The sequence below is a fragment of the Rattus norvegicus genome, chromosome 10 (genome assembly GCF_036323735.1).
Source record: "Rattus norvegicus strain BN/NHsdMcwi chromosome 10, GRCr8, whole genome shotgun sequence".
In the NCBI taxonomy this organism is placed as follows: domain Eukaryota; kingdom Metazoa; phylum Chordata; class Mammalia; order Rodentia; family Muridae; genus Rattus; species Rattus norvegicus.
In genome coordinates this window covers 91,623,711-91,650,665 of record NC_086028.1, presented here as the reverse complement: position 1 = coordinate 91,650,665, position 26,955 = coordinate 91,623,711, and the positions used below count along the sequence as shown (strand labels likewise).

Sequence of the window (26,955 nt, the reverse complement as noted above, 5' to 3'; positions counted from 1 at the left end):
CACACACTGCTCTTTAATATACAGCATAACAGAAATCTCTCTCCTTCCTCAAGAGAGTTTCATGAGGGGACTGGTAAAATGGTTCTGCAGGTAAATTGCCTGACCAGGGCTCCATCCTGAGGACCTACGCGGTGGAAGGAGAAAACCAACTCCCACAAGTTGGCCTCTGACCTCTAAGGGAGGGTATGATAAACATTTATACATAAACAAACACGTGCAAAAATGTATTTAAAGAGAGTTTCTTGAGTGCACTGGTCATAGACTTAACACTTAGGCAATGCAAGAGAGAACAGGAACAGAGACAACTAATTTTATTTTTAATAAATCACATTGGGCCATGTAATTCTCCTTCTAGGTAAAGGAAAATAACATTTTTGCCCCTGGAAGAATAAATTTTCGTATCAGACTTATTGCTCACTTCCTACCTGCCTGAACAGGATACAAAGTTTAAACGAATTAAGACATAATCCCTCCTGTTCAAGTGTGTGTAGGAGACAATGCAGAAATACCACTTGAAACTCAACCCCTCAAAAAAACAAACAAACAAACAAACAAACAAACAAAAACCCAACAAAACGCAGGAAAGCCACAAAACGACAGCCTAAAGGAGTAGGGTGAAGAGTGAAAGGCTAAGATGACAGAAAAGCTTATCTATGCTTCCAAACTTGAATAATTTTTCCTTACGTTTCTGGTACGCGTCTGCAATCCATATATATTACTTATTCGCATCAGTCAGGCTCAAGTAGGCCGCAAAAAGTTTGTAACTATGGTGATGATGTTAATCATGACCCACTCAAGGTTTCACAAAGATCAATGACTATTATAGCCGTCTAACCTGTCAACTTCCGCTACCGAGACCCTCCCCCTCCACTTGTGGGCCTGCAATCCCCAACAGCTACCTGCAGGGATCCACACACCTCCACTGGCTCTCAGAGCTTCGGAGCCCAGTACCCTAAAAATCCCTTCCCGTAGCCCGTCAAGCACCGCCTCCGGAAAGCCGCCAAGTGGGCCTCGTTTAGACGTGCGATGAGCAGGGCCGTGGGAAGGCAACGCAGCTCTGGAGGGCCGCCCTCGGGGCTCCAGAGAGCATACCCATCCCTCCCCTGATCCCCGCAGGCGCCCGGGTCCCGAGGCTCCGCCGATTCTTTGTTAAGCGAGGCCGAGGTTCCTCCGCCCTCGACAGGCCCCAGTTACCTCTCGTGCCCCGGGGCTAGCGGCGCTGCGTCTGGAGAGCCCTTTACACAAACCTGCTGCTGCGGCTGCAGACGCAGTTGCTACTACAGTCGGCGCGAAAGAACCCCCGCGGCCCTGCGTACGCGCGGTGCGGGACCGCGTCCAGCCGCACTCTTCCTCCGCCCCCTTCGCCGCCGCCTCACGGCCCGTTGCTGACTGGGGGTGGGGTGGGGGAGTGCATCTGACATGCGCGCTGAGAAGGGCGCGAGCCGAAGGGTGTGGCTGGGGCTACGGCTCCCGAAAGGCGCCAATTACGCCCGCCCTTCCGATTCCGGAACACAACATTAAACACGTCACACACTCCGGACCGGAACCTGGTTCTGGGTGAGGATTGTGTATGGCTCGTGTAGAGAGTAGATCTGGAATGGAGAGGACGGCGGCGACAGGGAACTGCCCCCCAAAACTCAAGATAATAGGAAACTTCATTTACATAAGAATGTCGACCCTCCCTTAGCTCTTGTCCCTTGCCAAAAGACAAAACAACACACACACACACACAAAACAAAAACCCCACAACTCGGGCAACATTTCCCTTCAGGCCTCCGTCCACATGGCCCCATAGACTATGGCCACCTTTAGCTTCCGGAGCATCAGATCAGAGTGACGTCAACCTGACGGAACTCTACCGGAGAAACCCAGCCTCCGCTAAAGCACTTCCAGCTCAGGGGACGGAGCGGGTTCCGTAATTTTCCCAGCAGCCCAATTTCGCCTTGCGCGGATGTCCTTAAGGCCGCGCCCCGCCCCCACGCCGCGCGCATGCGCAAACTAGCCGTACGCATTCTACGTAACGGACGGCTGAAGCTACGTGAAGAGTAGGGTACCGTGACTGAGCTACCTGCTCTGGGCTGTTCAGTGACCTCGCGGCCCGCAGATAAATCTTTGCGACCTGAAGGCAGAAACCAGACAAAGGCAGGCCGGGTGGAGGTGGTGGCCTCAGGAGCCCCGGGTCCGGTGGTAGCCTCGGGTGCAGGTAGGTAGCGGGCCATGACATTCCAGTCGGTGTGACGGGGCCAGGCCCAGCGGTGACTAAGTTGCGTGGCTGCAGAGCCAGGTACTGTTTCTTTTCTTCAACTCTTTAAGTCCGGCCGGTGGTGACATGCATCAGTACCCGCAACTTATCTTTCCTGAATTAAAAAAAAAAGAAATTAAACCTCTGTCCATCTTTTTCTGCTCCATTTTCTGTTGGGCTTTAGGAAGGTTTAGGGATCATATTAGTGGTTTCGAGTAGATCCCAACCAACAGGACAAAAATCTGAGAAAACATCTGGTGTGTAGCCAGAATGGAGCATAGACACTAGGCTTCTCCGTGGTGGAGGTAGGGCCAGACCACAAGAAGTTTCACGGAAGCAACCACTTCTCGAGTCGATCTTGCCCGAAGGTTTCTAATACACAACTCGTTTGTAACCAACACTTGGTAAGGTGACAGTAATGTCTACGTTATTTCTAGAAGTTTCATCATTTTGACTAATGCCACAGAGGCCTGAAAGGACAAGCAGTGATGGTTACATTTACTCCTTTCTACTGGGTGAGCTTGTCCAAGATAACCAAGAAGGGTATGTTAATGCCTGTGCCTGGATTCTAGTGTTTTCTGCTTCAGCCGTCCTAGAGGCTTGGGTGACCTGGAAGAGAGCTGTGCATCTGAGAAATGGGTTGACAGGTACAGCCGAGTCTCCTCAGAAAGCAAGCCAGTGCACAAATGGCTTGAATAATTTTAACCTAAATAACCCTGAGGGAACCTAGTGTATGAGTTACGTTAGAAATACTTCAGTGTTGTGAACATTGCTACTATAGATTGAGCTTGTAATGACCGGACTGTCAAGTTGACAGTGAAACATAGTTTCTTCTACTTGAAAAGGGAGACACTAAAGCAGAAGCTCTTTGATTTTTGAGACAGTATCTCACTCTTGCAGTCTGGTTTAAAACTCACTGTGTAGGACAGGGCAGGGCAGGCCACTGGAATTCAGGGTAGTCCTCTTAACTTAGGCTCCCTGGTGCTGGGATTACCGAATTGAGGTACTACACCTTCTTTGTCCCGCCCCCCCTGCTGAGTATATGGTCTCACTATGTAGTCCTGGCTAGCCTTGAATTTGGACATGTACCTGCATTTGACTCCTGAATACTGGGACACCCCACCCCACCAGCCCCTTGGGAGTTTTTGAGATAGGGTCTCATGAAGAAGAGGATGGCCTTGAACTTTGATCTCTCGGCCTCAGTCTCCCGAGTGCTGGGATTACAGGAGTATACCACCAAACCCAATTTTCTATAGTCCTGGTATCAGCTGAGGTAGTCTTAACAACTTGAGTTACATTCCCAGTCTCCCTTTGTAACATTTTTAAAATTACATTAATTTATTTATTTGGGTCAGGCATATGTAAGGGGAGAGCATTACACCACTGTTTATGTGGAGGTCAGAAGACAACTTCTAGTTTAACAATCAGTAGTAACACTCCACACATAGCCTGTCAGCAATAATACTCTTACACATATCTAGCCTTTAGGCTGAATTTCAATGCTGGTGTTTGGGGGAGGGAACCGTATTGAAAATACAGTATAAATAATATTTTTACATTATCTTCTGAGATTTTGTGCAAAAATCAATAATCTTTGGCTGAGGCTATTTTTTTTTTTCCTTTTCTTTTTTTCGGAGCAGGTGACCGAACCAAGGGCCTTGCGCTTGCTAGGCAAGCACTCTACCACTGAGCTAAATCCCCAGCCCTGGCTGAGGCTATTTTGTAACATAGTAGTTGCATCTTCTTTCTGTACTTAAATGTTCACACTTGGGATGGTCGTAGCAATCGTGTGTCTAGGAGAGAGCATGATCTGCAGGGCCAACACCTGTCTGCAGTTGATCTATAAGTAAATGGCTTTCTCTCTCAGTGCTGACAGTGAAGCCAGCCTTTGTCTATCAGCAGAATGACTACAAGGACTCTACTGGCAAGCTTCATCCCAGTCTTGGTTTTTATTTATTTATTTTGTAACTATTTACATATCCATAGTTGTATTTTTTTTTTTTTTTGGTTCTTTTTTTCGGAGCTGGGGACCGAACCCAGGGCCTTGCGCTTCCTAGGCAAGCGCTCTACCACTGAGCTAAATCCCCAACCCCCCATAGTTGTATCTTATTCCCCATAGTCCTTAGTTCTTTTAGAAAGGGTTATTTTTTAGTAGTTCACTTTTATTTTGTGTGCATTGGTGTTTTTCCTGTACACATGTCTGTGAGGGTGTCGGATTCCCTGGAGCTGGTGCTGCAGACAGTTGTGGCTGCCGTGTAGGTGCTGGGAATTGAAGGTCGTGTGGAGGAGCAGCTGGTGTGCTTAACTGCTGAGCTGCCTCTCCAGCCCCTAGAAAGGACTCAGTGGTCTCTCAAATGTACTTTTTTGGGGGGGGGGGGGAAGCTTATGAAATATATAAGCAAAAGGAAGATTTTAGAGAATTGAACCTGAAGAAATTAAAAGCATACCCTCGTTTTTTACCGAGAACTGCTGACAGGTGTGGATAGACCCCGTACCTCTGGCCTCAGCGCACTGTTTCCTTTACATAGGGCTGTCTGAATGCAAGAGCATCGAGGAGGAGAAAAGCAGGAGGCTTTTGTGAGACTGGTTTATTTTTTAATTAAGGTCAGCCTGTAGGTTGGCCTGGCCTGAGCTCAGTATATAGCCAAGGTAGGCCTTGGACGTCCGGTCCTCTTTCCATTTTCCAAGCATGTGCCACCACACCTACCTGGTTTGTAGATTGCTAACAGTTCACACAATATGATAATCATGTATGTGCAAGGGTAGTTCACTTAGCACACACTGTTTCTCACAGCTTATTTTTAAGGTGCAATGAAAGCCTTCTGTGCTTTCTGTGTTGTTCTCTTGGTGTTTGGGAGTGTCTCTGAAGCCAAGTTTGATGATTTCGAGGATGAGGAAGACATAGTAGAGTATGATGATAATGATTTTGCTGAGTTTGAGGACGTCGTGGAAGATTCTGTTACGGAATCTCCTCAGCGAGTGATCAACACTGAAGATGACGAGGATGAGGCCACCGTGGAATTGGAAGGGCAGGATGAAGGCCAAGAAGGCGATTTCGAAGATGCAGATACCCAGGTGGGGCTTTTGTTTTTAAGTTTATTTATTTTTATGTGTGCGAGTGTCTTGCCTGCATGTAGGTAGGTATGCTGTGTGCACACGGTGCCCATGAATCCTATGGAACTGAGCAGCTACGTGGGCTCTGGGAGTCAAGTCCAGGCCCTTTGCAAGAGCAGCAAGTGCTCTTTTAAAAATGAGACATCTCTCCAGCTCCACCAAGTAGGTTGTTTATTATTGATTTATTAGGGAGTTCAGGAGGATGGGGAAATTGATTAGTGCTTTCTCAGACAAAACCCAGATATAGGGAGACTATTGCTGTCTGGAGTCGTTATTTTTGTTTAGTACTTTTCGTTCAGCTCTTCCAGTTTATTCTCTCTGGAGGGTTGTTGTTGCTGTTGTTTTGTTTGTTTGTTTCAGTTTGTTTGTTTGTTTTTTACACAAGGTTTCTTTTTGTAGCCTCGGCTGTCCTGGACCTGGCTTTGTAGACCAGGCTGGGAAACCATACTGTAGAGCTCAGACTCACAGAGAGCTGCCTGTCTCTGCCTCCTGAGTGCTGAGATGAACCTGTGAACATTTTGTGGTGTGTTCCTACCTTTTACCTTGATAAAACATTGTGTTTTCTGTGCTTACTGGAGTAGATAGATCTGAACTGAGATAATGTATGAATGAGAATTTAGAACTTGGGATTTTAAATTAAGTGTCCCCATTCTTTTGGCTTTTGGGTTTTTTTTTTTTTTTTTTTTTTTTTTTTTTTTTTTTGTCATCTTTCAGGTTTGCTATTTATTTATGCTGTGTATGTCATTTGTTTGCTTCTGAGAAAAGGTCGCACTGTATGTGTTTTTCTTTTTACCATATGCTTTGCTCTGTGTGTACATTGCAGAGTTAAATTAATACAACCAGGCTAACTGACATATCCATCGCCCACATAGTTTTATGTATAGGGAGAAGAGTGAGAAAACAAGGGCATTTCCTTCTGTCTGTTTTGTTTGTTTTGAGGCAGGATCTCACCATGTAGCCCTGGCTATCCTGGAACTTGCTATGCAGACCAAGATGGCCTCAAAGTCATGGACCACCTCCCTCTCAAGTGCTGAGATTAATATACTTGCCACCATGTCTAGCTCTCATCAAAATTCACATATGAAATGCATTATTAAATGTCATTAGTATGTTAGTTTTCTGGAATTTGCTTATCTTAACAACTCCAAGTTTGGTATTTTGCTAAAAGCATTTTAAGCCTTTGTGTTCTGTACCTGTTGCTGACGAATCATGTTTTTCTCTAAAGATGTTACCAACAAACTGCAATGCAACTGCTGGCGCCATTTGTAGACATGGTTGTGTTTTGTTTTTATAGGAGGGAGATACAGAAAGTGAGCCATATGATGACGAAGAATTTGAGGGTTATGAAGACAAACCTGATACCTCTTCTAACAAAAATAAAGATCCAATAACAATTGTTGATGTAAGTGTGTAAGATTCTAAATTGCAGACTATCACCCGTTAATACCATAACTGTAGCCCGTGACATACAGTGGGTGTTGGAACAATAGTCAGTCATACAGAGCTTACCATGCATTCCGATAGCGTCCATTGCTGTGATGCTGCTCTCATGTCGTTGCCTAGCTCTCTGCCTTTACTTCAGCACAGTGAGGGGTGATTGGACATACTTAGCTTGATCCATTTGATAGTCTTTACATTTTCTTTCTTTTTTGTTTTGTTCTTTTGAGACAGGGTTTCTCTGTGTAGCATGTAGCAGTTCTGGCTGTCCTAGAACTCACTTTGGAGACTAGGCTAGCTTTAAACTGACAGAGAGTCACCTGATTTTGCCTCTTGAGTGCTGGGACTAACAGTGTGTGCCACCACACCCAGATATACATTTTCTTAAAGAGTCTTTTCAAAGCTGACCTGGAGCTGGGAATGGTGGCCATGGCATTGGTCCCAGCACTCAGGAGGCAGGGGCGGGCAGATCTCTTGAGTTCTGAGTTCTCTGATATACAAATCGAGTTCCAGCACAACCTGGACTACCAAACCCTATCTTAAAAAACACACAAACCAAATAAAAAATAAAAAGCTGGTGAAAATGAGCATATTTTATGTGTAGGGGTGTTTTTTCTGCATTTTTATTAAGTGTACCACGTGCATGCCTGTGCCTCTTGGAGGACAGAGACAGTATCAGGTCCTCTAGAACTGGAGTTAAAGGTAGTTATAAGCTACCATCTGGGTGCTAGGAACTGAACCTATGTCCTCTCCACGAGCAGCCAGTGCTCCTAACATTGAGTCTTTTCTCTGGCCACTAAAGTGTGATTTTTCCCCAGTGAGAGTAAATAACAGAAATGTCAGCTTCTGTCTGTGGGCTTTCTCACTCTTCATCCATTCCTTAGACTCCATGTACAATCTCAGCCAGCACTAAATGGGAATTCACTAAATGGGAATTTTTCCGTCTTAAGGTTCCTGCACACCTCCAGAACAGTTGGGAGAGTTATTACCTAGAAATTTTGATGGTGACCGGTCTGCTTGCCTATATCATGAACTATATCATCGGGAAGAATAAAAACAGCCGACTTGCTCAGGCCTGGTTTAACTCTCATAGAGAGCTTTTGGAGAGCAATTTTACCTTAGTGGGTAAGTTAAGCCAATCCAAGTCCGGCAGCCTGCCTGGAAACAGTCTGGTAAGAACAGTTTATCCCCCTCGCTCAGCAAAAATAGCTAAATGCTCTCACAGAATGCTGACTACAGTGCATTTGTTTTCTCCAAGGATCCCAGTTTGTTGGGTTTCTATATAGGAGTAAATATAGGCTCATTTTTCATTAGTCAAAAGTATAATTGCTAAATAGCTTTTGATAGTCAATATAAAAGCAAAACTTTTCTTTTCTTTTTTTTTTTTTAAAGATTTATTTATTTGAATACACTGTCAACTGTCTTCAGATACAGCAGAGGGGAATCAGATCCCTGGATGGGAATCAGATCCCTGGATGGTTGTGACCTACCATGTGGTTGCTGGGAATTGAACTCAGGACCTTTGGAAGAGCAGTCAGTGCTCTTAACCACCGAGCCATCTCTCCAGTCCTAAAAACAAAATTAAAGTTAATTTAAAATTCTTGTTGAAACAAGAAACTTTGGCATTTTAGGTAGTTGGGTAAACTAATTTCAATTTGATTTTTAGAAATGGGAAATCCTCACAATTCCTTCAAGTTTGGGGTCCTTTGATTTTTATGCCACAGATGTAATGTACACAGAGTCTGTAGAGTGGGCAGCTGTTTGAGATTGTGGGGTCGACCGTCTTCACGCTCAGCACCTTCAGTCTCCTTAGTGATAAGCTCCCACCCGTCTGCCAGTGTTCACACACACTGTGGTGTACTTCACATGCGTTGTTTTGTCTGTTGTTGTAGTTGTTTATAATTGGCTCCTTACTGATTTATGTAGTGAGGTGGGGGTGGGCAGGAACGCTACTGAAGAGAGCATAAGCAGGAGAAACAACCGTGGAAATCCATCCGCTCCTGCCGTGCGGGTCTCACCATGAGGACTTGGGAGCCAGTGCCTTCCCCAGCTGAGCCATCTTGCTGGTCAATGATTCTGTAGCCCTGACCAGGCTTCTACCTCCCTAATGCCACAAGGTTAGACCTTACAAAATGTTGGGTTTTGTTTGGTTGACTTTTTTTGTTGTTGTTGTTGTCACATATTGTTTTTTAATTGTTCTTTGTTGCAACACTGTTAATCAGATATAGTTCCTGTTTTTTTGTAAGCAGGAAGACCGTGTCAGAGCTTACTAAAGGGTTAATTGCAGCCGTGTTATTAGACTGTATTAATCTGTACCTGTTGCCAGTGGGCGCTCTCTTCCCTGTTCCGTGGTTGCACAGAGAATTTGGGTTGGGGATCATTTGGGTGGTGGGGTCAGTCTCTGGCTCATCGCCCTCCCTCTTCTTCATGCCAGACAGAGTTCAAAACTTTGTTATGGAAACAATAAAGAGTTTTAAAAGCAAAGAGAAGCCCCGCCTGTCCCAGCCTGTGCAGGACCCTTCACCCCAGCACACGTGGCCTAGCAGATGGCAAAGAGCCTGTCTGTCTCCTTGATGCCAGGTCTTGGTGCCTGCTGTGCACTGGTAACGGGAGGTACCGTTCTCTCTGCTCTCCGCATAGATTTACAGAGGAACGTGAATGGATAGCAACGTAAAATGGTGAACAGTGGAAATCAGTCATTTTGCACAGGAATCTTTGGGAGTTGTTTGCTGTAGTCTACTTGCAGTTGGTATAAAGTTGAAATAAAACAATGATTTTGGTGATTTGAAATGTGTCAAAACTGCCTTTGAACTCTACACTGTCCGAAGTAATTGGAATTAATGGAGCTCATTCAGAAAATCCAGGCCTTATATACGAGTGTTGCTATGAAGATGGTGGGCTGAGAGATGACCCTGAGTATGTCTTCAAGACTAGATGAATTAATGTATGATGGAGCAGATGTAACCTTACACTTCACATCACTGAGATGTAAAACCTGTAAATGATACTGAAGTAAAAGCAACAGTGCTGATCCTTTAATCCCTGTCCAAGGAGACTCTGAGATAACAAAGCATTGCTATCCTAACCTGATCCAGATGCCCAGTGAGTCAGATTCGGTGCTTTTACTCGTAGGGGATGATGGGACTAACAAAGAAGCCACAAGCACAGGGAAGTTGAACCAGGAGAATGAGCACATCTATAACCTGTGGTGTTCTGGCCGAGTGTGCTGTGAAGGCATGCTCATCCAGCTGAGGGTAAGTAGGGAGCGTCTGCTCCGACAGCATCCTCCCCTCAGGTTTAAAAGTGAACAGTCGCTGATCTAAAGTCAATGCTTCCTCCCTCCTTATCTGACGTAAAATAAGGTCTGAGTATTCTATGTCTGCATTCGAGTCCTTCCAAGGCCCTTTTGTAAGTGTAAACTGCAAGGTATTGACTAATTTCTCTATTTTTTCAGTTCCTGAAGAGACAAGACTTACTTAACGTCCTGGCCCGGATGATGAGGCCAGTGAGTGATCAGGTGGTATGTATTCCTGCTGATTTTCTTGGTACAAACTGAATTATTTCCCAACTCTTCCATTTCTATCTGGATTGTGTTTGGACTCCTGGCAGTCTGTGTCGGTTCCAGAAAGCATGAAGCTTGCTTAGCAAAGCAGATCACCGTCCTCTGACCGCAGCTCTTCAGAGGCCTCTGATTATTTTCTGCAAGGATTTAAGTTTTGTTTGTTTGTTTGTTTTACTTTGGTTTTGTCTCAAATATTTTTACTGCAAACAATTGATTTCGATTGAAAGAGCTCAGCTCACACTCTAGGTTATTGGGTCTTCCATTCGTTAAATTACTGTGAATCTACAAACTGTATCCACTGTCAAAAAAGTCTCTTGCCTCTCTCCCAAAGAGATATTCTCAGGTACGATTGTTGCTCATTTGCTTTTTTTCTTGTGGATTCTGTTAAAGAGAGCGCTTTTGCAATTTCCTGTAAGTACAGAAGTACAGTTTTTTTTTTTTTTTGGTTTGTTTGTTTCTTAAAACAAACAATGGTAGTTTTAAAAACTACCATTTAGGGGCTGGGGATTTAGCTCAGTGGTAGAGCGCTTGCCTAGGAAGCGCAAGGCCCTGGGTTCGGTCCCCAGCTCCGAAAAAAAGAACCAAAAAAAAAAAAAAAACAAAACAAAAACTACCATTTACCAAGTTCTTCCCTACATTAGCATCTTGGGTCCTCCTTTTGAAAAAAAATTGAATTTTATGTGTGTGATGCCTACATGTCTGTCTGTGTACCACGTGTGTGTCTAAAAGATCAAAAAAGAGTATTGGACCTTATGGAATTAGTTAGTGTTATGAGCTACTGTGTGGGTGCTGAGAACTGAACCTGTGTCTTCTACAAGATCAGCCGTGTACTCAACCATTGGCCTGTCTGTCTCCAGCCCCATGTTTTCCTTTTCCATATACTAAGAATTTGGCCCAATCGTAAAGAAATAAAATTAGTACAACTAGAACCACGTTTTATCATGTCAGACTTCTTTTTTTTTTTTTTAAAGATTTATTTTTTTATTCCATGTATGTGAGTACACTGTCACAGTCTTTGGACAGACCAGAAGAGGGCATCGGATCCCATTACAGATGGTTGCTGGGAATTGAACTCAGGACCTCTGGAAGATCAGTCAGTGCTCTTAACCACTGAGCCATCTCTCCAGGCCTATGTCAGACTTCTTAAGTTTATAACATTGTCTCTTTCAATGCAAAATATTAAGCATTATTTACTTGTGTAAGGACATTTTTCAACAATGGTCAGTTCTTGGATTCTCTAGAGAACAGCTGGGATCCAACAATTCACTTCTGACACTGCCTGGAATTAGCTTCAGGTCCCACAGGTTGAAGGGTTCAGGCCCCACCCCCATCCACGTGTCCTTACTTGTGGGAAAATTTCAAATCCCAGGCCACCATACCATATGCCCTTTTGGCTGGTCACCTATGAGGTTCCCATCACCTCTCTCCAGGTTTCATAACTTTCGAATGATTCACAGAGTTCATGGAAAACCTTTGCTATATTTACTGACTTTATTAAGAACACAACTCGGCAATAGCCAGTTTGAAATAAATGAGGTGCCAGGCATGGTGGTGCGCCTTTGATCCAGCACTGGTGAGTCGTGCGGGTAGGTCAGCCAGCTGGACTAATAGCGAGCTCCAGCTCGGTCTACAGAGTGAACTCAGCCTGGCCAGAGATACACGGTAAGATGCTGTGGATGAGGGCGGAGGTGTGGGAGCCTCTTGATCGTCTCTGAGCATCCTGCTTCTTTAGTGAATTCACAAGTTTACAAATATGGAAGCTTTCTGAAAGCCGTTCAAGGGTTTGTACAGCACAAAGCCCCATGGTCCTCTCTTCAGGACCCTGAGGAGGGCTGAAAGTTTCAGCATCAGCCCCCAATTCCTGGAGTTGTGTGGAAACCTTACATTAGTGTGAACTCAGGCTGTTTGAAAGGTGTCTCTTGGGGTTGGGGATTTAGCTCAGTGGTAGAGCGCTTGCTTAGCAAGTGCAAGGCCCTGGGTTCGTTCCCCAGCTCCGAAAAAAAAAAAAAAAAGAAAGAAAGAAAGGTGTCTCTTATAAATAATGGAACATAAAGGTTTAGCTCTGTGCCAGGATCTTGAAACAAACCCACATATAATTCCTAAGCCACACATACACTTGAATCTTGTTTATTGCTGACTAAATATTACCACCTGGGGCTGGAGAGGTGGCTCAGCGGTTGGGAGCTCTTCTGGAGTACCTGGATTTGATCCGCAGAACCAACACCCAGCTCATAACCAACCATCTGTAACTAGTTCCAGGGGATCCAATGGCCTCTTCTAGCCTCCAGGGGTGCTGCACACACATGGTGCACAGATATGCATGCAGCCAAACACATAACATAGAATAGAAATAATAAGTCTTTTTCTGCTTGTTTTTTGAAACAGTCTCACTATGTAGACCAGCCCTCAAACTGGAATTAAAGGTATACATCTCTATGAACAGCAAGATTTAAAAAAAATTTTTTTTGAGATTTTTGTCTCAAAAACAAAACAAAAAACAGTAATAACAACAAAAAGCCAAACAAACAAACAAAAAAGAAGATCCAGAGCCATTTATTATCTCACAGTTATGAGTACATGAGTGACCCAGTTGGGGTTAGCTGGATCCTCCGCTTAGGTCTACAAGGCTGAAAACAGTGTGAGCCAGGCTTGTGTTTCCTTCTTTACAAGCAAATAAAGATTTTTGTTAGAATTCAGTTTCTTATAAGTACCTAGTTTCTCACCACTAGGAATTACTCGGGTCCTGGAGGTGTGGCCTCAGGACCTTATAATCCATCCCTCTTCCTTGATGATCACATTGGTCCCAAAGACTTTCTCTTTCAACTAAGACCCAGTTATTCTTAATAACTTGCTGGATTATTTCTCCTACCCAAGACAATGCTCTTTTATTAGTTGAATCAACTGATTAGGGGGTTCTACTATACCCATGAGCCCTGTCCAAGGGAAGAGTGTGTGTAGCGGAAGTCAACTTCTCGGGGCCATTAGAAACCTGCCCACCATAGACCTCAGTAAGTGTGTCTTGTCTTGTTTTCTTCTTAAAGCAAATAAAAGTCACAATGAACGACGAGGACATGGATACATACGTGTTCGCTGTCGGCACTCGCAAAGCTTTGCTGCGACTGCAGAAAGAGATGCAGGATCTGGTATGTCCAGTTGCTCTGATTTAAACGTTTGTTGAAGCTGCCTCTATGACAAGGAAGTTCAGCGTTGTAGGACAGCACAGTCTGTCTCTCAGACGTTAGGCACCACTTCAAAATAGATTGATTATACATACCTAGCTGTTTGGGAAAACGATATAAAATAATCGTGTTCCGTGTTTTCAATTTTTCTTCCAGAGTGAGTTTTGTAGTGATAAACCTAAGTCTGGAGCGAAGTATGGACTGCCAGACTCTTTGGCCATTCTGTCAGAGATGGGAGAAGTCACAGAGGGGATGATGGATACAAAGGTAAAAGTGATAAAGGACGGTGCACTAGTGCACGACTGATGGACGTCGTGAGTTCTAGACCAGGCTAGGTAGTACAGGGAGAGACTCTCTAGATAAATGAAGAAATATAAATATATAAATTATATATATATATCATAGTGAATCTTATTTGATCCTTGCTGAAACAACAGGTAAATAATCTCTGTCTACAGATCATTCATGATAAAAGCATTCTCTGTGTGACTTACAGTCATCTGCCTGATTTTGTTCAATTGAGTAACACAGCTGTCAATTGTCCGCCATTCTCATTGAGACATTGGCCAGCTCTTGTGTTGGGAGAGTGGTCTCCTTACAGTTAGGACAGGTCTTCTCTGAGCCATACGTTAGTTACAGGGGTCCACTGCTTCTTCACACTGATAGACAGCTAGCCAGAGAGCGGTCAGTCCAGGAGACAGACAGACTGGCAGTTAAGAGCACTTAGCGATCGATTGTAAGGGCTGTAACTCATGTCATAGCACAGCTCCAGCTATGAGGGATGTGACTCTTTTCTGCCTTCCCCAGGTGTACAGCACACACGCACACTCATTTATAACCACACAATCAAATAAAAAGTTCTCTGAAGACCTAATGACTTTCAAGCTTTCATGGTTTTTGTTTCCAATTTGAGTCTCACTTTGTAGCCCTGGCTCATAGAGGTCCGCCTGCCTCTCTCCCCAATGCTGCAAATAAAGATGTGTGCAACCTCTTGAAGCCAAGTCTGCTTGTCTAAGACTACAGTCCAATCTTGAGTTTCAGTTTGTCTGAGTAAAGGTGGGCACATGGCGATCTCGTCATGGAAGGGGCTAAGGCTGGAGGGGGCTGCAGAGAAGAACCTGGCTGTGCTGGAACTCGCTTTTTAGTCCAGGCTGGCCTTGAACTCAAACAGGTCTGCCTGCCTCTGCCTCCCCAGACTCAGAGAACCGTTCCTTTAAACTGAAGGTGAGGGTTCATAGATACAAGTTTTTTAAAAGAAGTATTTTAGTCTGAATGACATTTTATAAAAGTAAGGATTAAAAGGTAAATATTTCTGAAAGCTTAGAAGTACATCAAGCTTTAGTTAATATTCTTTCTTTCTGATTCTCTTTCAGATGGTTCACTTTCTTACACACTATGCTGATAAGATTGAATCTGTTCATTTTTCAGACCAGTTCTCTGGTCCAAAGATTATGCAAGAGTATGTATGAAATAAAAGTATTAACGTCATTGTCCTTATCAGTTATGTTGAAACGCCATAGTAGCCTCTGCAGTTTGACTCAGTGGTTAAGAGTTTATTTGCTCATGCAGAAAACCAGGGGCCAGCGCTTGGTTTCCAGCTCCCCTATGAAGCCTTAAAACTGCTCTTAACTCCAGTTCCAGGAGGTTTGACACCCTTTTCAGGCCTCCATGGGCACTGCATACACACATACATGCAGGCAGAAAAACAAAAGAAGGCAAAAGTAGTTAAAATATGGCTTTATTTATTTATTTATTTATTATTTAATGTCTGTGAGTACACTGTAGCTGTCTTCAGACACACCAGAAGAGGGCATCAGATCCCATTGCAGATGGTTGTGAGCCACCATGTGGTTGCTGGGAATTGAACTCAGGACCTCTGGAAGAGCAGTCAGTGCTCTTAACCGCTGAGCCATCTCTCCAGCCCGTGGCCTCATCTTAAATATAGGCGTATTTCTGGCTCCCGGGTGGAAGCAGAGATGTCCACTGTAAACATCCCTGGAGAATTTCAGATGTAGCAGAGTGGGAGGATGACTGTTAAGCCCTTCAGCTTCTGTGGTTACCCATGACTTGGGGGTGCAGAGTACACACACTACACACACTGCTGTTTGCAGGTACTTGCCTGCCCGAGTCAGACGCATGCTGGTATGCATAGACAGGTCTTTTCTTACAGTCTCGTTCTTTTTTTTTTTTTTTTTTTTTTTGAGCTGGGGACCGAACCCAGGGCCTTGCGCTTCCTAGGCAAGCGCTCTACCACTGAGCTAAATCCCCAACCCCTCTTACAGTCTCTTTTAACAGATTTCTCTTTGATGGCAGGGAAGGGCAGCCTTTAAAGCTGCCTGACACCAAGAGGACACTACTGTTTACATTTAATGGTAGGTATTGTGAGTCCTGTCTGTCTAGTTCTTAGTTTCCTCGGAAATGTTTTCGAGATTATTTTTCCTTCTGAAATAATAGCTCTAAAACTACAGCATTGCTGACTTCATTGCTCCTTGTTGATTTCTGGGCTCCTCCAAGGAGCTAGTCTGTTCGCCAGAAGTATTAATGCTGCCATTACTCAATAGGAAAATGGCTTTGTTTTCCAGTGCCTGGCTCAGGTAACACGTACCCAAAGGATATGGAGGCTTTGCTACCCCTGATGAACATGGTGATTTATTCTATCGATAAAGCCAAAAAGTTCCGCCTCAACAGAGAAGTAAGTCCCTATGTTTTTACGAACCACTTAGTATGGAGTAAAGTGTTGTCAAATGACAATATATCCCAAATGCTAAAAAATAGTAAACTTTTAGCTTGTACACATTTCTACAGAGAATTATCATAGTAGACAGTAGGGTAGAAACAGGCATGAAGATAATTCAAAACAAAACAAAAAGGATCCTCCCCTTTTATTGTTGGGTTTTCCCCCGGGTGGGCAGCAGCTGTCAATGACTGCAGTGGTTGAGTCTTTGCTAGTTGACTTGAAAGTGTCAAAGGGGAGGAGTTTTAGCAGCGCTAAGTGGGGTTTTCAACTGTGCATTAGAATTGGTTCCTTATGAAGCGCAAGGCCCTGGGTTCAGTCCCCAGCTCCGAAAAAAAAGAAAAAAGAAAAAAAAAAAAAAAGAATTGGTTCCTTATGAAGTCTTTGCTTCCTGGGGAAGGGCAAACAAAAAGCAGATAAGAACCGGGCACGCGTGGAAGAGAACTTTCTGAAGCTGACACATGTACAGAGACAGGAGGCTGCACAGTCTCGGCGTGAGGAGAAGAAAAGAGCTGAGAAGGAGCGGATCATGAATGAGGAGGACCCTGAAAAGCAGCGCAGGCTGGAGGTGAGACACTCCCAGAGTCTCAGGCTGTTGGGCTTGGCTTTTCTATTATGAGTTTTTATTTTTGAGATAATTATATCATTTCCCCCTTCTTGACCTCCCTCCCAAAGCTCCCATATATTAGTTCTTATCCTCAGCGCTCTTTCAAATTCATGGCTTCTTTGTTGTTGTGACTTCTGTGCCTTGCGTGTGCCTCACCTATACAAATACAACCTGTTGAGTGTCTACTATTTGTGTGCATGTTTTCAGGGCTGACTGTTTGGTACTCGGTAACCAGTTAATGCTCATCTCTGGGAAGACTGGTTCTTCTGCTCTCAATGTTCCTTAGCTGCCTGTATCCTATGTTGTTTTTGTTTTGTTTTGCTTTCCGGAACTGAGGACCGAACCCAGGGCCTTGCGCTTGCTAGGCAAGTGCTTTACCACTGAGCTAAATCCCCAACCCCTATATCCTATGTTTTATTTATTCATCTGTTTGTTGCCTTTTTTGAGACATGGTTTCTCTGTGTGTACCTCTTGGCTGTCCTGGAAGTCTGTAGACCAGGCTGGCTTCAAACTCATAGAGATCTGCCTCCTGAGTGCTGGATCAAAGGTGTGTGCCACCACTCCCCAGCTCTTATGTTTTAATACACTTGTCACTTAAAATTAGGATTTGAAACCAGGTGGTGGTGGCGCACCTGGGAGGCAGAGGCAGTTGGTTCTCTGAGTTTGAGGCTAGTGTGGTCTATAGATTGAGTTCCAGGACAGCTAAACAGAGAAACCCTGTTTCATAAAAAATAAAAATAAATAAAATAAAAAATAAAATAAAATTAGTGTTTGATACAGAATCAGTGAATTCTACTATCTCTATAGGTTTTGCTGTAGATTTCTCTTAAATAGCTGGTATCCCAAACTTGAGGTATCCCAAACCTGGTGTGGGTGCTAGGAACCAAACTCATTCTCCAGAAGAGCAGCAAGTACTCTTAAACAGTAAACCATCTCTTTAGCCATCATGCCTGGCCTTAATAGCAATTTCTACATTAGTGATAGTTAAATGAGAACTTATCTTTTAAAAAGGGTGTCGCGGGGTTGGGGATTTAACTCAGTGGTAGAGTGTTTGCCTAGCAAGTGCAAGGCCCTGGGTTCGGTCCCCAGCTCCGGAAAAAAAAGAAAAAAAAAAAAAAAAAAAAGAGAGAGAGAGAGAGAGAGAAAGGGTGTCGCAGTTGAATTTAATATCATCTCGGGTGACTTACTGAGACCTTACCTCAAAGAAAAGAAATACACACACCATACAAAAGTATAGTGCTGTTTCTGTCTAAATTAAGATTTAATTAGCTTTGCCTTGTTTCCCATTCATTTTTATTCCTCAGCATATGAATTGGTAATGTTTGTGTTTTGTCTTTTGAAACAATGTCTCATAGCACAGATTGGTCTGGAACTATGTAGCCAGGGTTGGATGTATAGCACAGATTGGCCTGAAACTATGTAGCCAGGGTTGGATCTATAGCACAGATTGGCCTGGAACTAACTGTATAGCAAAAGTGCAATCTTTCTGCCTTAGTCTTCCAAATGCTGGGATTGGTGTGGTCCTCATGCCTGACTTGCAGTTATAAGTATCTTCAAGAATGGTTTATGTGTTGCAAGACCAAGATTTTGAATAAAAGGCCAGGCATGGTGATACACGCCTTTAATCCCAGCACTCAGGAGGCTGAGGCAGGCAGATCTCTGTGAGTTTCAGGACAGCCAGTGCTGTAGAGAGAAACCCTATTTCAAACTTCCCACTCCCACTCTCAAAAGGGTTTTGAATAATGACACATGTGACTGGAGGTGCCCGTGAGGTTCAGAAGCATCAGTTCTGTAGGAGCTGGGATTTAAGGCAGCTGTGAACCACCTGAGGGATGCTTGGAACAGGACTTGGGTCCTCTGCATCACGGTTAGAGCATCTTGAGTTCTCACCACTGAGCAGGTCCTCCAGTCCCTGTTTTTTTTTTCAGTCTGTTCTTAGAGCTTAATTTGGATCCTTCTCTCCCGTCCCTGTTAAACAGGAAGCGGCTTTGAGGAGAGAACAAAAGAAGTTGGAGAAGAAGCAAATGAAAATGAAACAAATCAAAGTGAAAGCCATGTAAAGTGGTCCTACGGGCCTGTCCTCGATGCCGATGCCGGAAGCTGGAAGCGCTGTGTCTGCCGAGTCCTCACCTAACAGTCACGTGTTTCTGGTGACTCAGAGATCTTTATTTCACCCTCTCCTTTTGGTTTGGAGTTCTACAGAGGTTAGAGATACATTGAAAGGGCTTTTTCAGCTATCTCCTTCCAGATAATCAAATTATTTTGGTTATTCTCTAAAAGGAATGGTATATAAGTATGTGTAGTTTTACAATGTTTAAATTATAATGTGAATCATTAGTGCTTTACTTTGGTGTTTGAAGAACGATCATGAAATTTCTAGGTAGGTTGTTGCTTTTTGTTTAAACTGAGAGTTGAAATTTCTATGGAGACTGACTCTAACCCAACACCCTAAGAATATCTATTGGAATTGCACAATAGCCATTGCTTGTTTTTCTGTGTCCACATTAAACTTGTGAAAAAAGTGGAATCTAGAACACTGTATGTGATGACAAGGTCAGAGACTTAGAACGTAGTACAGCATATGTTTTGTGTGGGGGTGGTGCTGATGGCAGTATGATAGGAAGAGATCCATAGGTGTTAGGATACTGTAAGTCCATGGAGGACTCTCGAGGTAGGTAGTACAGGAGTGGTTTCTCATTGCCTGATACTATGAGCTAATGACACTGAGTGCTGGATTTGAAGTAGTTATGTGCTTATTTTTTCTGAGCAAGAAATGCATGAATAAATGGACTGCGTCAGCTAGCCGGATCAGCAGTCAGATGGCTGGTCTCTGTGAGGTCATAATGGGTTTCTTGCTTGCTGCAGCCTGTGAGGTTTTCATGGAGGAGCTGATCTGTCTTATGAGTGCGCTTGTTCTCTGCCTGCTTTTATATTGTCCACAAGGCCGGTATGTACTGTCTTGAAACACATAACCATTGATATGCACAAATATGCTTTTAAAAAGTGAGCTTTTTTAAGTGATTCAGAATTTTGTCTGACTCGTGGGGCAGGAGCGATGGTGGAGAGAGGCCCCTCTCTGTGCATAAGCATTGGCTTGTCGAGAGCTCTGCATTTTATAAATGCTTCCTACCGAGAAAGCATTTCTTAAGTCTCTGCTTGTACCAGGTAGTTCTTGCTGGGGTGGGAAAGGGTTGTTTTGTGTTGGGAGTGGGTAGTGGGGTTTGGTTGACAATTTCTGTGTTCTGATGCCGCAGTAACAGTGAGGTGTGGTGAAAGCTGTGTGCTGTTGCCTTGGGGATTACATGGGGTTTTTCATGTGGCTTTGTCTAGGTTAATAGAAATTATGCACTGGGATATACAGGTGTAGTTAAGTTATTAAAAATAACACAAGATTGAATCACTTTAAGGCCATATAATTTTAGACTTAACATTGTTTTACAAATCTTAAAGTACATTTAGAGTCAAATTTTATGTGCTTAGTTATTGTTTAAGTAATATAAGCTTTCTGAAAGTCCCATATATTGGACCGTGGCAGCTAATTTTGTAACTTAAGCATTCATATGACTACCTATGACATATTAAACTGATTGACAAAAATCTGAGACTGCGGCTTTGACTTTTTATAGTTGTCCTACAAGAATATGTATACTGTTCTCTTATTAAAAACATTAAAAGGTTTTCCTTCAAAAATGTTAATCTTGAATATTCCTTTGTGGTTACCACTGAACACTTTTGGAGTATTTTATATTCTAAAGCCCTCTATTGTTTGTTTCAGAAAGGGTCTCACTATGTAGCCCAAGCTGGCCACAGTCAAACTCAGAATTTTCTAGCCTCAGCCTCCTAAGTGCTGGGACACTGACATACCACTGCACCTTGACCCACAGGTTGCTTTGTTTGTTTAAATTTAAATTTATTTTTATTACTTTTTAGATTTTGTTTGCTTTTAATTTAATTTTTTTATTAATTTATTATAATTACAGCATTCTGTCTGCATGTCTACAAGCCAGAAGAGAGCACCATATCTCATGTGGTTGCTGGGAATTGAACTCATGACCTCAGGAAGAGTCAGTGCTCTTAACCTTTGAGCCATCTCTCCAGCTCCCTTGGGGTTTTGTGGTGGGGAGGGGGTGTTGTTTGGTTGTTGTTGTGGTGGTGGGTTTTGGTTTTTTTTGTTTTTTTTTTTTAAGATTTATTTATTATATATGAGTACACTGTAGCTGTCTTCAGACACACCAGAAGAGGGCATCAGATCCCATTACAGATGGTTGTGAGCCGCCATGTGGTTGCTGGGATTTGAACTCAGGACCTCTGGAAGAGCAGTCAGTGCTCTTAACCGCTGAGCCATCTCTCCAGCCCCTTGTTTTGTTTTTTGAGACAGAGTTTTGGTCTTGGCATTCTTGGAACTCAATCTGTAAACCAGGTTGGCCTTGAACTCAGAGACCCACCTGTCTCTGCTTCCCAAGTGCTAGGATTAAAGGTGTGCACCACTAGAACTCACTTTCTAGGCCAGGCTGGCCTGAACTCATGAGTGCTGGGGTCACATACGTCTCATTCATCACACCCAGCTCACTTTACCTACACCGTTATTAATGAGCTCCTTCCTGTGTTAGTCAGGTCTCCATCACTGTGACAAACCGCTGGGATAAGCTTTAGACAGAAAAAGATGGTTCAGGATGGCAGTTTCAGTTCTTGGACTGCCCTTTGGCTTAGGGGAGGCAGCCTATGGGAGAGCAAAGTTGCTTACCTCACAGTGGCCAAGGAGCTGACAGATAGGAGAGGCAGGGGTACTAATATCTCAAAGCCCCACCATCAAAGACCTCATTCCTTTTTTGGTTTCCATCATCTACCCATAGTGCCACTGGCTATATGTGTTTATCATGGGACTTTGGTGACATTTCAGATCCAAACCATTATAGTCCTCCTGGGGTAAGACATCTTGATATGTATGAATCAGGACCAGGAGAGTAGAACGTTGCTTACTGTCACGTTGGAAAGACCATGCTTTCTAAATCTTCTTGCCTGAATCACTGGCAATGCCAAAACTAGCCCTGAAGTATAAACAAAGACAGTGTCAACAAAACCAATTGCTAGCACCGGAGGGATGGCCCAGTGATAAAGGTTCTCGTTAAGCTTGATGACCTGAGTTTGCGCCTCAGAACACATGCGACTCCTACAAGCATGCACACATGTACTCAGTAGGTGGATAAATAAATGTATTGAAAAAACATTGCTAAGTTTTTTCCTTTGGGTAAGTCACTGACCTCTTGAGTCTGTTGTGTTTATTTCTTTATAATGTGAGAGTAAATATTTTTCCTATCTACCTCACAGTTTATTTAAAATTTTTCTTTATGTGTATGTGTGTTTTGCTTGCATGTATGTCTATGTACCATGCGTGTACAGTGCCCAAGGAAGCTAGAAGAGTGCTGGAATCTCTGGGGCTGGAGTTACTGGTGGTCGTAAGCTGCCCTGAGGGTACTTAGGACCTAAACCCAAGACCTCTGAAGAGCAGTCAGTGCTCTTAACTGCTGAGCCATCTCTCCAGCTCGTCTCACAGATAGTTTAAAACCAAAAGATAATCTTAGACTTTACGAAGGCAAGGCTACTATCCAAGTCTATTCTCTTGTTCTCTATCCAGTGGAATGAGGTGAATGAATTCTTTTAACCTCTGACTTTATATATCAGAACTGATAAGGTGAGGGGGGTTGTTTTATTTTTTTCTTGGAGTTGGGGGGTATGTGGTGAAAAATAGAAGAATTGTAATTGTGTTTCCTTTATACAAGGAAACCTCGCTGTATCAAGCGTAAGATGTAGAACTCCTTATGTGGGACTTGGAGAAGGGAAGATACTTGGTGACACATCAGTCATTCAGTAGGAAGTGGAGAGTGTGAAAATTGTATCAGGTCTGTTGGATTTGGTGAGAAGTCAAATTCTGTACTTTTTCTTCTGCCTCACTTTAAACGATGTTAAAGGACGTCAGAGGGAAGAGTTAGACCCGGAGGTCTGGCTTCTACTGCAAACAACTGAAACAAAAGGAAAAAGAAGCCTGGCTGGGCGTGTAGCTCGTGTCTTTAATCCCAGTTCTTAAGTTTCCAGTGTTTGATGATTGACTTTTATTGCAAAAGGAAGATATCAGGGCTGGAGAAAGGCTAGAGGTTGAAAGCACTTAACTGCCCTTGCAAAGGACCCACTTTGAAATCTCAACCCTAGGGGGATCTGTTGCCCTCTTCTGGTCTCTGCAGGCAACTGCAGTCACATATAAGCATCTTCTAAACATAAATTTAATAAAAATCTTAAGGGCTGGCAAGATGGCTCAGAGGTTAAGAGCACTGACTGCTCTTCCAGAGATCCTGAGTTCCAATTCCCAGCAACCACGTGGTGGCTCACAACCATGTGTAATGAGATCTGGTACCCTCTTCTGGTGTGTCTGAAGACAGCTACAGTGAATAAATCTTTGGAACAAAAAAAAACTTAAAGCAAGACGGTGTTATGGTTGTATAAGTTCACAGCTTTCTTAACCCTCTGAATTAAGAAGGAATAAAAGAAGGCTGTTATTTCTCAATGGTGGACCCTACTGCTTGCTTTGAAGTGAGGTCTCATCTGTAACCCAGACTGGCTGTAATTCAGGGCAGTGCCCATGCCCCAGCCTCGAGTGATGGGGTGATGGGTGGGTATCAGCACACCTATTTGTTCTCTGAGAGGGCTACTTGTTAATCATCACATAGGCTGGTTTCTAGGACACAGATAGGCTTGGCCTTCCAGGCAGCTGGAGTGTACTACCGTGTTCACTCACCTTCCTACTCTTGACACAGAGCCTCTTGTACTCTAGGCTGGCCTCTAGCATTCTAGGCTGGCCTCTAGCTTCTGGTCTTCGCTCTGGCCTTTTTTTTTTAATTTAAGTCTTTATTTCTGTATCTCACTGTAGTGCTGTGACAACAAAACAACATCTGTGCACCAGAGCACACATACATCTCAGTAGGCTGTAACTCATTACACCACTGCTAGGAGTTAGCACTCTGTATAAGATGAAAATTTTTTTTGTTTATTTTATTTATTTTATGTATGAGTGCTCTGCTCTATGTGCACCTGCATGCCAGAGGAGGACATCAGATCCTTTTATAGATGGTCATGAACCAGAACATGTATGCTGGGAATTGAACTCAGGACTTCTGGAAGAGCAGCCAGTGCTCTTTAACTGCTGAGCCATCTCTCCAGCCTTCGCTCTGGCCTTCTTATTCTTTTCCTTGGGCATTACTGAGGACAAGGTGGTACTGCCTTACCTGGTGAAATGCTTTTCAAACGAGAGATGGCTCAGTGGTTAAGAGCACTGACTGCTCTTCCAGAGACCCTGTGTTCAATTCCCAGCAACCACATGATGGCTCACAACCATCTGTAATGGAATCCAATGCTCTCTTCTAGTGTGCCTGAAGACAGCTACAGTGTGCTCATATTACATAAAATAAATAATCGTTAAGAAACATATTTCTAGGTAGCACACAGAATAATGGGTCTCATTATTACACGTTCATACCCACAACCTTGTACTCTGCTGTTTGTTCTCACAGTACTCTCTCCCTCCTTCCGTTCATATTTTACGTTTATATAGCTTCCTTCCATTCATATTTTACATTTATATAGCTTCCTTCCATTCATATATTTTTCTGTAGCTTAGCTTATCACTTTGCAGAGCTAGAACTGAAGTCGGTTTCCTGTGCTAAGAAAGCTCTGGATTTGTGCGTCATGTATAATCACACACACACTCGAACCCAAGGCCTCCTGCCTGTTGGGTGTCTGCTGATACACCTCCAGCCCTCCAATTCCAGGGCTTTTATCAAGGCTCTTTCCTTTTGTCTTCCTACTCCTTCCTAAAATGGCTATTTGAAAGCTCACATTAGGTAGTAGAGTGAAAAGTGCTTAAGGACATGGAGTTGAAACTACCTTGCAGATCAGATAATTCTCGTTGACTTGTTCTTCACTGCAGGAAAACAAGCAGCCAATTTTTCAAGTCAAATCTTTAAACACCCTAACATTGTAAAAAGTTCAAAAGCATCAGGAGCTTGTGCCTTCCAGGGCTCACACTCGAACTCTGAATGTTGACCTTTCAATACACAGTTCATTCTGACTTAGCAGGGTTGGTGCATGAGAAGCTGTGCATTTGCCTACCAAAATAGTCACGGCAGATTCTGGGAGGAGGGGGTTCTCAGAGCACTTACTGTGGGTAGTCATCCAGTTGGTAAAATCTTTTAGCCATGCTGACTCTCAAACTGCAACATCCTGTTAGAAAATGTGGTATTGGACGAAATACCTAGTGTTTACACATCCCATCGTAATGACTAAGGTTTTAGGGCCCAGGCACTTGTCTAGCATGCTATGAGGCCCTAGGTTCAATGTCTAGTACAGTCCAAAGAAGGGGAAGGGAAAGAAAAGAAAACTTCAACTTGAGGTTGCCTTGTCAGTTACAGTCTGGTGCAGTGGTTCATACTGTCATCCCAGAAGAGATGGGGTTTACAGGGTTTAAAGTCAGCCTGGTTAGCTTGGATTAGGTGTGAGACCCTGCCTCAAAACTATGTTTGGGGCTGGAGAGATGGGTCAGCGGTAAGAAGCACTTGCTGCTCTTGGAAAGGATCTAGCACCCACAAGTTTCTGTCACTCCAGTTCCAGAGGGTATGACACCTTCTGACCTCTGCCTGCTTCTGCACACACATGGTTTGTGCACATACATTCAAGTCCACATACACATACAAATACATTCAAATAGATGTACACACACAACATACAACAACAACAACAAAAAAAGCAAAGCTTGACACCTTTTCAGGTACTGCTTTCCCTAATGTTCTGGATTCCAAAGACTGTGTGAACTGGCAGAAACTGAGTTTTCCTCCACTCCCTTGCTTTTTGTGGATTCATGAGGATTGATGCTGAAATATTTTAAGACTGAGATTGCAATTTGGGATGTTAAAACATTGGACAAGGCTACAGCTGTGTATAAAACAGCAAGAACCACAGATGAGGGTGGTGTGTGTTTTCATCAAGTCTGTTTGGATGTGGATAAACTTAAAATTCTTGGAAGTTAATAGACCGGTATAAATCTGTGAGGAGACAGCACTAGGAAAAAAATGTATTCATTACTTGACAGGACATATACAGATGTATTGGGTCCTTACCCCACAATAACTGAAGTACTAAAAATTACTTCATGACAAAATGGAGTGCTCATTTTATCAGTCCTATATGCTTTGGCCCCTGCAGCTGTCTTATTTGACAAAGGTAAATCATCACAGATTTCTACAAGTAGAGGACACGCAACCAAACCTTTAATCCCAGCAGAGGCAGAGGGAAGCTGATCTCTTGAGTTCAAGGCCAGTGCAGGCAACATGCGACGCTATCAAAATTACCTCATTACCAAAAAAAGTTATGAACAGAAACAAAATCTCTCGTTTTATGGAGAAAGAAGGAACTTTTGGGCACTGAGGGCAAAGTTTCCTCTTCTAATGCCTGGCCTGAGAGAGACCCAAGTAAGACGTGTGTTTTTCCACTTAAGTCCTACCAGGTGAAATGATTTGGGAGCGGCAGAATGGGATGAGGGGTGGGAATACCCCTGGTAGCCAAGTGAATAGCTATAGTTAGCCCTTGCCCCTTTTCTTTCTGCTGGAAGGGGCCCTTTTGGACTGCAACAAAGACAAACTAGTAGGTCTTTCGCTTCCATATCCTTGGGGAAACCTGCCTTCGTACTAGATAAGGAACGACCTCAGCAAAAGGGAAAAGGCTAGTTAATAACTCTCCCCTACACAGAGACTGTGGGTCTATCATTTCCGATAAGATAAGGATAAGGTGGGAAGCAGGGAGAACCTCTCTGGGGAAAGGCGGAGCTTCCTCTACTGGAGGGTATGGGTGGGGCAAGGCGGAGCCGAGCCCTTCGTGGGCGGTGGTAAGGCGGAGAGCCGGGCAAGGCAGGACTTCCTCTGCAGGAGGCGAGAGGCGGAGCTTCCTATTTGGATGGGGTAAAGCAGAGCTTCCTAGTAAGGGAGGGGCGGGACTTCCTCCGTGAAGCGGAGTAAGGAGGAGCATCTTCCGTGAAGG

The 26,955-nt window shown here is 43.7% G+C and overlaps 2 protein-coding genes across 5 annotated transcripts in view; one reads left to right on the top strand and one right to left on the bottom strand.

Annotated features, from left to right (window-relative positions):
• The window catches only part of Ddx42 (DEAD-box helicase 42), a 32,012-nt gene extending 30,065 nt beyond the window's left edge, over window positions 1–1,947 (bottom strand). Inside the window, exon 1 of one of the 3 annotated variants that reach the window (XM_006247597.5) lies at window positions 1,807–1,947. The gene's annotated coding sequence lies outside the window, so the exon portion shown is untranslated. Of the gene's footprint in view, window positions 1–1,194; window positions 1,779–1,806 lie in introns of those variants that run through there. The other 2 variants (XM_006247596.5, NM_001107059.1) reach the window with 2 other exon arrangements.
• A 92-nt stretch (window positions 1,948–2,039) lies between these two features.
• On the top strand, window positions 2,040–20,565 carry Ccdc47 (coiled-coil domain containing 47). 2 transcript variants are annotated; one of them, NM_001013974.1, is made up of 13 exons: window positions 2,040–2,203; window positions 5,037–5,317; window positions 6,651–6,758; window positions 7,744–7,918; window positions 9,926–10,047; window positions 10,248–10,313; window positions 13,397–13,498; window positions 13,691–13,801; window positions 14,908–14,993; window positions 15,848–15,906; window positions 16,117–16,226; window positions 16,669–16,836; window positions 18,855–20,565. In NM_001013974.1, the coding sequence occupies exons 2-13, from the start codon at window positions 5,054–5,056 to the stop codon at window positions 18,933–18,935; spliced, it is 1,452 nt and encodes a 483-aa protein (NP_001013996.1). In that variant the 5' UTR covers window positions 2,040–2,203; window positions 5,037–5,053; the 3' UTR covers window positions 18,936–20,565. The 2 variants fall into 2 exon arrangements, with proteins under 2 accessions (NP_001013996.1, XP_038942097.1); XM_039086169.2 differs by lacking the exons at window positions 2,040–2,203; window positions 5,037–5,317; window positions 6,651–6,758; window positions 7,744–7,918 and adding an exon at window positions 7,945–8,910 and having other exon boundaries at window positions 18,855–20,472.
• Window positions 20,566–26,955: the final 6,390 nt, after the last annotated feature.